This window comes from Coregonus lavaretus, assembly GCF_964263955.1.
Source record: "Coregonus lavaretus genome assembly, chromosome: 18".
NCBI lineage: Eukaryota > Metazoa > Chordata > Actinopteri > Salmoniformes > Salmonidae > Coregonus > Coregonus lavaretus.
In genome coordinates this window covers 27,869,666-27,881,007 of record NC_140005.1, presented here as the reverse complement: position 1 = coordinate 27,881,007, position 11,342 = coordinate 27,869,666, and the positions used below count along the sequence as shown (strand labels likewise).

At 40.7% G+C, this 11,342-nt stretch overlaps 1 protein-coding gene across 3 annotated transcripts; it reads right to left on the bottom strand.

Annotated features, from left to right (window-relative positions):
• Nucleotides 1-1,301: 1,301 nt before the first annotated feature.
• Nucleotides 1,302-5,361, bottom strand: LOC311145782 (glucosamine-6-phosphate deaminase 2-like). 3 transcript variants are annotated; one of them, XR_014614629.1, is made up of 8 exons: nucleotides 5,278-5,357; nucleotides 4,801-4,948; nucleotides 4,579-4,680; nucleotides 3,680-3,862; nucleotides 2,834-3,018; nucleotides 2,420-2,594; nucleotides 2,112-2,280; nucleotides 1,302-1,982 (listed from the first exon to the last, which is right to left on the bottom strand). XR_014614629.1 is itself a non-coding variant. In XM_084182093.1 (7 exons), the coding sequence occupies exons 2-7, from the start codon at nucleotides 4,922-4,924 to the stop codon at nucleotides 2,222-2,224; spliced, it is 828 nt and encodes a 275-aa protein (XP_084038219.1). In that variant the 5' UTR covers nucleotides 4,925-4,948; nucleotides 5,278-5,361; the 3' UTR covers nucleotides 1,302-2,221. The 3 variants fall into 3 exon arrangements, 1 of the variants encoding a protein (XP_084038219.1); XR_014614630.1 differs by having other exon boundaries at nucleotides 1,302-1,842; nucleotides 2,158-2,280; XM_084182093.1 differs by having other exon boundaries at nucleotides 1,302-2,280; nucleotides 5,278-5,361.
• Between the last annotated feature and the right edge of the window lie 5,981 nt (nucleotides 5,362-11,342).

Sequence of the window (11,342 nt, the reverse complement as noted above, 5' to 3'; positions counted from 1 at the left end):
CGTTGGTGTGACTGTTTAAGCAGAGGGATGGCACTGCTTGATGATGGATACAGTTTAGGCTTCTCTATTATGTAAATTCCCTGGGGGTTTTGGCTAACTTTACTGGTTAACAGCACCTTAATTTTACATACTGAGGAAAATCCATTAACATCAAGCAGAACAAATTGTCAGATCATTCTATTTGCACACAAACAAAGAGCAGAGGAGGTTGACTCCTTGTTGTCATTCTGCGGGCTGGGTAATTAAGCTCTGCATAATAATAATAATAAAGCAATGACTTTGTATTTACATATGTCAAATGTAATCAACATCAGAAATGACATACTTAGTTAAAGTTACCACAGGGCTAGTTTACAACTGTGATGCAGACTGTGATTTTTATTTGTATATATTTTTACAGAATTAGTGTTTTACGTAGGACCAGATTAAATCAGATTAGCCAATAGCAATGTTAATGCAGCAGACATGTCTTAATCAGTAAACTGGAAATATCAACCTGTCCTTGGAATCTGTCTGGTAGTTTTACAGTTGTGAAAACCTTGACAGAGGGAGACAATCTGGTTATGCTATGCTAGCGGCGGCAGGTTTCTAGCTAAGATTCAAACAACACCATGGATGAAGAGGTGGTGTAATCAATTTACAGCGTAAAGTGTTTTGCTAGTAGACGCCTTGGTAATAAGCATAAACTGGATAGAACTAATGCAGACCAATCTAAAGCTAACTGTGTAGAAAGACATCTCAAAACAAAAATCTATGCAATACCTACTCCACGCTTTCAAAGTGAAGGAAAAGCTATAGAGAATGTTTACCGAACCAAGTCGTACTGTGCTGGCCTGGTTAAGCATCCACTATAGTTTCTGGAGCCATGCTACAGTTCAGATGAGCACGATGGTGTGAAGAAATGGTATACTATTCATCTCATCAATTGGTACTGGTTCCTCTGATTTTGTATCTTAGTAGAGAGTGACACCTAGTGTACAACAGTGGGACTAGAAATTAATATTTCACTCCCAACAGTGTTGCCTTCATTCCCCTGTGTATCATGGCTTCCAGTTAAATGACATTATTTGCGTGATTGTAAAACTCTTAAAACTCAATATTTGTACTAGATTATATACTGTCCCCTATCCATAAAAGGTTGGGAATAGCCACCTAAATCTGACTCCTGAGTATACAACTCTGAATAAGTAACACTAAATATAGTATTTGTTTCATTAGTCCATTGTTGATTTAGTCCCAAAATGTTTTGCATGTCAGCAATCAAGTTTTCAAGATACATAACTTTCAAAGTACAAAATACAGCCGGTATAAAGCACTTTTATGAGAGTTACAGTACAGTATGTGCAAAATCAATTTCTAAAAAAGACTCAGTAATCTTCTTAGCCCAGTATTTCAGGAAAATTTAGTTACAATGAATTGAAAACATACTTGTTCTGGTAGAATGTTCTACAAAACCACAAAAGAAAAAAAAATTAAAGGAATGACTGATTGGAGATGTTTGAAAAGTTAACATGATGCCTTGACATCAAATGATTGCCGTAACAATCTTGTGAGAGCATAAAATATGGCCAAGAATTACATTTCAGATAGAAATACAAAAGACAGTATATTGAATGTATATCACTGCGGTGGCAACTTGGCAAGTATAACTGACTGTCAGGTAAACAAATCTATGGAGCGCTCAAAGCTACGAATGACATGGAATGGAGTGTAAAGGAACTATAGTGTTGTATGTTTCCCTGTTAAACAGGTCTCAACAACCCAAAGTGGATTTATTTGATAACGCATCTCCTTTCCTTCATCTGACCTGGTCTAAGCATTTTGCTTTCCTCCATCCCGTCTCTAGATTGTGCAGATGGAAGAAAGAAGAGGAGTCAAAAAGGCAAATAAATCTGTTTGAGACTAATACTGCAAAGAGTCTGACCTCATAATATATTGGTAACAGTTGTGTGTGAGAATTCATGGCATCTATAACATATCAGCTGAGGGGCATTTACAGTTAGCCTTCATAGTACCCTAATGCAATGTAACAAACTGAGCAAATTTCATGCACTGTAATGCTTGGGTAGTTGTTATGGCAGCCTTAAACCATAGCCCCTCAACTGAAGTGCTGACAAACAATCTCTCTGGCACATTGTCATGCTGGTTGTAGCCTACCAACAACTCTGGGTCCATCCACCATTTTGAGGTCTGGAATTCTCTGACTTGGTTTCATTCTCCATTATTGGTTCTTTATGCTGAGCACTGGGTCCACCAGTCGGTTGTGAACATGCATCAAACCTGGAGGGAAATTAACAATTAAGGGAAAATGTGTTAAGTAGGTAATACTTACCAACTGGCCAGTATCAAAGTGCACGATCATTTGTTGTAACCAATTTCCTTTATACTAAACCTAAACCCTATCCTATTCCATGCTTACCTTTGAAGTACTTGACTGTTTTGACTCTGAGCTCCAGTGTGGCGTCCTCGTCACACACAAAGATGGTGTGTGGGTGCTGCTGGAAGGCTGAGACGGTCCACATGTGGTTGACCCCCTCCTCTATTGCTTTGTACAGGGCAAAGGCTTTGTGGGCTCCCGTGATGAGAATCATAACCTAAAACAAACAAACACAATCAATATAACATCATTAAAATTGAAACATCTATTGACACAAGAGTCATGTAATGAACACATTCATAATTGCAACACAAGTTAGCTTATGTAAAGAAAATGAGTACTCCTACATTAGGTTAATTAATTAAAGTTTCTTGTGTCTACATAGTGTAAAACTATCTGTGCCATGAAAATAGATGAACAGACAACTGGATAAATATACTGTTAAGACCTCTTTACCTCTCGGGCATCCATGACTGTCCCCACACCCACAGTCAAGGCCATGGTGGGGACCTTTGACAGGTCGTTTCCAAAGAAACGGGCATTGGCTACGATGGTATCCTTGGCTAAAGTCTTCACTCTGGTCCTGGAGACTAGACTGGAGCCTGGCTCATTGAAGGCAATGTGGCCGTCTGGTCCGATACCTTGAGAGAGAATTACTCACAAAAACTATATTTTGGTATTTGTTTCATTAGTCCATTGTTGACATAGTTCCAAAATGTCAGCAATCAAGTTATCAAGCTATAAAACGTTCAAAATACAAATACAGCCGACATCAGTTCCCAACCTCACTAATGCTCGTGGCTGAATGGAATCAAGTCCCCGCAGCAATGTTTCAACATCTAGTGGAAAGCCTTCCCAGAAGAGTGGAGGCTGTTATAGCAGCAAAGGGGGGACCAACTCCATATTAATGCCCATGGTTTTGGAATGAGATGTTCGATGAGCAGGTGTCCACATACTTTTGGTCATGTAGTGTATCTTGAAAACTTGATTGCAAAACATTTTGGGACTATATCAACAATGGACTAATGAAACAAATACCAAAAGATCGTTTTAGGGTGGAATTTTCCTTTAAGTCATTGGCTCGTTTAATGAACATAGACCATTAACAAATGGATTAATGACCAGAGGCCAGTTTCATTAACATAAAGGTAGCCCTGAGACTTTGGACCCAAATTAAATCAATTGCAGCTAAAATAAAAACACACTGCGGGTCGTCTCTGAATGTTTCTTCTGTACTTGAGGTGTTAAAACACATTAAAATACATTTACGCCACAAGCATGCATGCAAGTATAAAAACGAACCTCCCACAAACAGGTCGATTCCCCCAGCCTGGGCGATCTTCTTCTCAAAGGCCTCACACTCTGCTTCCAGGTCAGTGATATTGCCATCCAAGATATTGGCATTAGCTGGATCGATGTCAATGTGCTTGAAGAAGTTATTCCACATGTAGGAGTGGTAGCTCTCTGGGTGGGCCCGGGGCAGGCCTATGATAAGTAAGTGTTTTTCTTACTATAGTTATATTTCTTACAAGTTCTATAACAGTGTTCTTTTGTGCTTTTCTTGCTTATATATAAAAACAACAGTTACACTGTTTGAGAGGAGAGCTTGCAAATAAGCATTTAATTGTACTGTGTACACTATGCTGTAGCCTGTGCATATAGGCTAACAAATAAGCTTTGATTTGGTAGGAAAGACAGGTTAAAGCAAGACATTTTCTCATCATTGCTGATAGAAAGGGAGTATAAAGGCATATGCAATAAGATGGAGATGATGAATCGGTAAGCAAGGTTGTTTTTACTTAATTGCCTGCAGCTTACCAATTTGCTAAAACAGAAGAAAGTTGGGACTTTTGAGGCAGAGGGACATAACTGTGACATTCTTGCTTTTAAAGACTAAAGCAAAAACAAACGCCAGTTTCAATCACTCTGCTACTGAAATCCAGCCATGTCAGCTAAACTCCCAGTAGCAGCCAACGTCACCTCCCACTTCCTAAGGTTATAAATGAGCTGAGCGGGCAGATTCTTTCTTCCTGCAAGGCTACACCACTGATTCTACGTCCCTACTTTATTACACCCCAAAAATCATACAGGGTCAGTTTGATTTTTACCCTTTGCTGTTACTAAGGGTTTGGCTTGGGCTAAGAAATTCTGATCCCGTCTGTGGTTAGGAGCGTAATTTGTACCTGTAGGCTCAAACTCACCCACATACTCATCCATGTTGAAGGTCTTCACATATTTGAAAGAGAGTTCCTCATTCTTGTGAAACTCTATCAACTTTTTGTAACAGCCAAAAGGAGTGCTTCCTAAAAGAGAGGGACATGGATGATACTTACATACCTACATGTAAACTAACATTTAGTCCCTGGCAAGTTACAGTAATTACCAGATACACTTATTCTATCTGCAAATCAACCAAAGTTTACCTGTGGGTAATCCCAAGGTGAAGTATCTGTCAGCACTGGGCTTGAACTGGATGATTCTGTTGCGGATGTATTTGGCTGCCCATTCACTGGCCAGGTCATAGTCCTCCAGGATCACAAGTCTCATTTTGGAGGTGTTGAATGGAGGGATCTAAACAGGGAATCAATAAGGACCAATAAGGCAGACATCTATGGTAAGCAATCTAATTTGCTAATTCATATAGTAGCTAGCTCTCCAAATCATACATAAAATGTAATCCTCACAGTTTGATAGATAGCTATCATTAAGCATCTGCCCTAACAAGCTAATTTGCTAGCTAGTTTGGCTTGTATGAGCTAATTTAGCTAGCGACCAAAACAGTAATTTACATCTTGCAGTCGCTATAATCAGCAGCATGTGCTGGCATTCATCACTTTTTTAAACCCGAAAAGCACACTTTTTGTGAAGAACTTGTAAAATAATGAAGTAAATAGGCTCACCCTCTTGGTCTCTTTGTGAATCTGGTCTATTTCAAGTTGACCGTTTTTTCTTGCAGCTGGTGTACTTTCTGTAAACACACTGTACTGATCACGTAATTGGGCTCAGGTTATTCATACGACCAGAACGTGCTCATTCATTGGCTCCTTAGTGAAGGGAGGGACTTCTGGAAAAGATAGCGGAAGCTGATGTGGATTGTGAATCTAATGGCGGTAGAATCAAGGAGAATTGGAATATTGTCCAAAAGAATGGGAAACGGAGCGAAGCAGTGTACAGTGTTGAGAATGTCCCTTCGTATCTTGTAGGAGTACAGTTTGTTAATGAGGAGCAGCTGATCGGATTACCAATATCCATTTGAGATATCCAAACTGGTGGAGAGTACTGGGTAAAGTGAAGGCTGTGAGGATCACGATAGGCGGGCTTGTTTTGAGTTTTTGTACTTCTGCGGATCATCCTAATGTTGAGATGGAATTGTCAATCAGTAAAGCAGAAGCCAAGGGATTAATAAGAACAGTGGTTAAAAATAAGTGGCAAGAGTTGTGGAACAGGGAGAGTAAGGGAAGACACCTGTATAAGATCCAGGAAAAGGTGGGGGCAGGGAGGTCCTCAGGCCAAGAGAGAAGGGAGGAAAGTGTAGTCACAAGGCTGAGACTGGGACACACAAGGCTAAATAGTACATTGAAAGTGGTGTGATCATTGTCAGGAGGAGACAATGATCAAAACAAGCCCGCCTATCATGATCCTCACAGCCTTCACTATTTCAGTGCCAGAAATATGTGAGAGAAAGTGGCCGATTGTTATTAGATTTGAGGAGTAATGGGGTTGAAGAGCCAGGATTAAGTGAACTGCTGGGGAAATCTTCAGGGGATGTAGTATTTAATTATGTATTTTGTTTCCTTAGGGAGACGAGATTATTGGGTAGGATTTAGACCTTCACTGTCAAAACCAGTTCAGTTGGTGGCGATAATGCACCTTAAAGTTGGTTGCCAACCGCCATATAAAATACACAGAAGTAGAAGTAGAACAAGAAGGAACGTGTGTTGCGTCTCACCCAAGTTGAGAAGTTTGACGCGTCGTGTATGTCTCTTCGGAACAGGGCACCCGTCAAGGAGGTAATATCTGGAATCTCGTGGGAAATCGATGTTGAAGAGATGAAAAATATTATTGGAGTGATTGATGCACGTCGGATGAATCACTGTAAAGCTTTTGGACATGTTTCAAGTGTTTGCAGAAGGGAGAAGCCGAGATGTCAAAGTTGTGGAAAAGATAATGTCATGTGTATTAAAAGTGATGGAAATGCGACATGCTGCAATTGTGATGGGAACCATGAAGCCACGTATTTGGAATGCCCGACAAGGTTGAAAGAGAATGAGGTGGCCAAAGTCAGAGCTGTCCAGAAAACTTAATATGCAGCGGCTGTTAAAAGGGTTGAGGGTTTGAATGGTGCAACTGAAGAGTCCATGGTGGTGGATAGGCCTTTACTGCAGGCTGCAGGGGTTGCCTTTCAACAGCAGGACCCAGATATTTTAAAGGTTAAGAAGGTGGCCTTTATAGCTATGGTGATTAATGGCACTGCCAAGGTGGACAGAAGGTCCAGGAAAATAGATATAATTGTGGATGCGGCGGAGCGGTTCCTGGGACTGAAAGATTTCTCGGCAAAGGACTTGCATGGAGTATTGTCACAAGCCGTACCACCCTCTCAGGCCCTAGAGCCTGAGAAGGGAGATATGGAGATTTGAAGGAAGGAAGAAGTGGGAGTTTTGTTTTGTTTTTGTCGATTTGGGTGGATTAAGTTCGTTTTTCCTATCACATATGGATTTTCTTTTTACCTTGTTTTTTCAACCTGTCGAGTTGGTGGCTGCAATACACCTTTTGGGGTTGTATTCTGCCATAAAACCCACAGAAGAAGAAGGAGGGACTTATTAATGGGAAAAATGAGCTGCGAGGAACAAGAAGTTCTCAAAGAGAATACAGCTAAATGGTTTAAAAAAGTTTAAACCAGTTACATTTAACTAAATGTAATCTAAAATATAATATGCTTAATCCCCAAAAGTAATTATTTATCATGAGGGCCATAAACAATAACTAGTAATGTTGCATACTCCAAGAAAGGTTAAAATATTACTTTTCTGGTAGTCACTTTTGAAGACACAAGCTCAAGTACAGTAACTTACAAATATGATAAAAATACGAAAATATGTAATATTTTATAAGATGTATTTCCTATTCAACAAAACTGTATGATAAGGCTTGAAATGACGTATATGCATGTTAAATATAGTATAATCAAATTATAAAATGACTAACTATAAGATTTCACTTTCCTTATGACTGTAAATACATATTTTTATGTTTAGTGTTAGAGAAAATTTTTAACTGAGGAACGCTCAACGTTCTCTTATATCGAGGCTGAGTTGAGTTTTGATAACTGGTCAAGGGATTTGCTAGCAACAACATTGAGTCAAAGACCGTAGTACAGGAAAAAGAACTGCTTCACCTACAGAAATCCCCGATCAGACTTGAACGTGATGTCATGGCGACGTTGTTTATCGAAGCTCATGCGTATAAACACGTCATCGTGTCTAACGGTCGTCTCACACCGAACTGCGCATGTGCAGACCGTCAAATCAAAGGCACTCCTTCGATATATATAGTTGTTTTTGACGAAAATGAAAACGTGTCAGTTTGTCACTTTCACAAGGTTGGAGTAATAACATGTTCATCTTCCTAAGGCATTGGCTCGAATCTAGGTTGTGCCTTTAGATCTCGAGAAAATTAACAACTAAGAAATAATTGTTCACTTCTCTCTGACTTCTCAAACCCCAAACTGACACGTTTTCATTTTCTTTGATGGCTTGCACATGCACAATTCGGCAAGAGACGAAAAAGGCACCTAGGGACTCTCAGACCATGAGAAACAGTATTCTCTGGTCTGATGAAACCAAGATTGAACTATTTGGCCTGAATGCCAATCTTCATGTCTGGAGGAAACATGGCACCATCCCTACGTTGAAGCATGGTGGTGGCAGCATCATGCTGTGGGGATGTTTTTCAGTGGCAGGGACTGGGAGACTAGTCAGGATAGAGGGAAAGAAGAACGGAGCGAAGTACAGAGAGATCCTTGATGAAAACCTGCCCCAGAACGCTCAGGACCTCAGACTGGGGCGAAGGTTCACCTTCCAACAGGACAACGACCCTAAGCACAAAGCCAAGACAACGCAGCAGTGGCTTTGGGACAAGTCTCTGAATGTCCTTGAGTGGCCCAGCCAGAGCCCGGACTTGAACCCGATCGAACATCTCTGGAGAGACCTGAAAATAGCTATGCAGCGACGCTCCCCACCAACCTGACAGAGCTTGAGAGGATCTGTAGAGAAGAATAGGACAAACTCCCCAAATAAAGGTGTGCTAAGCTTGTAGTGTCATACCCAAGAAGACTCAAGGCTGTAATCACTGCCAAAGGTGCTTCAACAAAGTACTGAGTAAAGGGTCTGAAAATGTATGTAAATGTAATATTTCTGTTTTTTTATTTTTAATACATTTGCACCAATTTCTACAAACCTGTTTTTGCTTTGTCATTATGGGGTATTGTGTGTAGATTGATGAGAAACAAAAAAAATTGAAATTTTTTAGAATAAGGCTGTAATGTGGAAAAATTAACATAGACCATTGACATATTGATTAATGACCAGAGGCCAGTTGCATTAACATAAACTTGTTCAACGAGCAGGTGGCCACATACCTTTGGTCATGTAGTGTAGATGCTTCTACAGTGAGGGAAAAAGTATTTGATCCCCTGCTGATTTTGTACGTTTGCCCACTGACAAAGACATGATCAGTCTATAATTTTAATGGTAGGTTTATTTGAACAGTGAGAGACAGAATAACAACAAAATAATCCAGAAAAACGCATGACAAAAATGTTATACATTTATTTACATTTTAATGAGGGAAATAAGTATTTGACCCCTCTGCAAAACATGACTTAGTACTTGGTGGCAAAACCCTTGTTGGCAATCACAGAGGTCAGACGTTTCTTGTAGTTGGCCACCAGGTTTGCACACATCTCAGGAGGGATTTTGTCCCACTCCTCTTAGCAGATCTTCTCCAAGTCATTAAGGTTTCGGGGCTGACGTTTGGCAACTCGAATCTTCAGCTCCCTCCACAGATTTTCTGTAGGATTATGGTCTGGAGACTGGCTAGGCCACTCCAGGACCTTAATGTGCCTCTTCTTGAGCCACTCCTTTGTTGCCTTGGCCGTGTGTTTTGGGTCATTGTCATGCTGGAATACCCATCCACGACCCATTTTCAATGCCCTGGCTGAGGGAAGGAGGTTCTCACCCAAGATTTGACGGTACATGGCCCCGTCCATCGTCCCTTTAAAAAATATATATATATATATTTTTTGGGGGTAGATCAGCTTAATATTGCAGATAGATTGTAACTTCCATCAATGTAATTGTCTGCATCACTTCCAATCCCCCATGTTTTTATATATATATATATATATATATATATATATACAGTGAGGGAAAAAAGTATTTGATCCCTTACTGATTTTGTACGTTTGCCCACTGACAAAGACATGATCAGTCTATAATTTTAATGGTAGGTTTATTTGAACAGTGAGAGACAGAATAACAACAAAAAAATCCAGAAAAACGCATGTAAAAAATATTATAAATTGATTTGCATTTTAATGAGGGAAATAAGTATTTGACCCTTCTGCAAAACATGACTTAGTACTTGATGGCAAAACCCTTGTTGGCAATCACAGAGGTCAGACGTTTCTTGTAGTTGGCCACCAGGTTTGCACACATCTCAGGAGGGATTTTGTTCCACTCCTCTTTGCAGATCTTCTCCAAGTCATTAAGGTTTCAAGGCTGACGTTTGGCAACTCGAACCTTCAGCTCCCTCCACAGATTTTCTGTGGGATTAAGGTCTGGAGACTGGCTAGGCCACTCAAAGACCTTAATGTGCTTCTTCTTGAGCCACTCCTTTGTTGCCTTGGTCGTGTGTTTTGGGTCATTGTCATGCTGGAATACCCATCCACGACCCATTTTCAATGCCCTGGCTGAGGGAAGGAGGTTCTCACCCAAGATTTGACAGTACATGGCCCCGTCCATCGTCCCTTTGATGCGATGAAGTTGTCCTGTCCCCTTAGCAGAAAAACACCCCCAAAGCATAATGTTTCCACCTCCATGTTTGACGGTGGGGATGGTGTTCTTGGGGTCATAGGCAGCATTCCTCCTCCGAGTTGGTCTCATCTGACCACAACACTTTCACCCAGTTCTCCTCTGAATCATTCAGATGTTCATTGGCAAACTTCAGACGGGCCTGTATATGTGCTTTCTTGAGCAGGGGGACCTTGCGGGCACTGCAGGATTTCAGTCCTTCACGCCGTAGTGTGTTACCAATTGTTTTCTTGGTGACTATGGTCCCAGCTGCCTTGAGATTATTGACAAGATCCTCCCGTGTAGTTCTGGGCTGATTCCTCACCGTTCTCATGATCATTGCAACTCCACGAGGTGAGATCTTGTATGGAGCCCCAGTTGGTGTGAATAATCGCACCAACTGTTGTCACCCTCTCACCAAGCTGCTTGGCGATGGTCTTGTAGCCCATTCCAGCCTTGTGTAGGTCTACAATCTTGTCCCTGACATCCTTGGAGAGCTCTTTGGTCTTGGCCATGATGGAGAGTTTGGAATCTGATTGATTGATTGCTTCTGTGGACAGGTGTCTTTTATACAGGTAACAAGCTGAGATTAGGAACACTCCCTTTAAGAGTGTGCTCCTAATCTCAGCTTGTTACCTGTATAAAAGACACCTGGGAGCCATAAATCTTTCTGATTGACAGGGGGTCAAATACTTATTTCCCTCATTAAAATGCAAATCAATTTATAACATTTTTGACATGTGTTCTTCTGGATTTTTTTGTTGTTATTCTGTCTCTCACTGTTCGAATAAACCTACCATTAAAATTATAGACTGATCATTTCTTTGTCAGTGGGCAAACGTACAAAATCAGCAGGGGATCAAATACTTTTTTCCCTCACTGTATATTAACTGGGA

Excerpts from the sequence above, each read along its gene's own strand:
- LOC311145782 (XM_084182093.1), bottom strand. The coding sequence starts at position 4,924 with ATGAGACTTGTGATCCTGGAGGACTATGACCTGGCCAGTGAATGGGCA. Across the intron at positions 4,681-4,800 it reads CACCTTGGGATTACCCACAG|GAAGCACTCCTTTTGGCTGT; the intron begins GTAAACTTTGGT and ends CCTCTCTTTTAG. Across the intron at positions 3,863-4,578 it reads CAACATGGATGAGTATGTGG|GCCTGCCCCGGGCCCACCCA; the intron begins GTGAGTTTGAGC and ends TACTTATCATAG.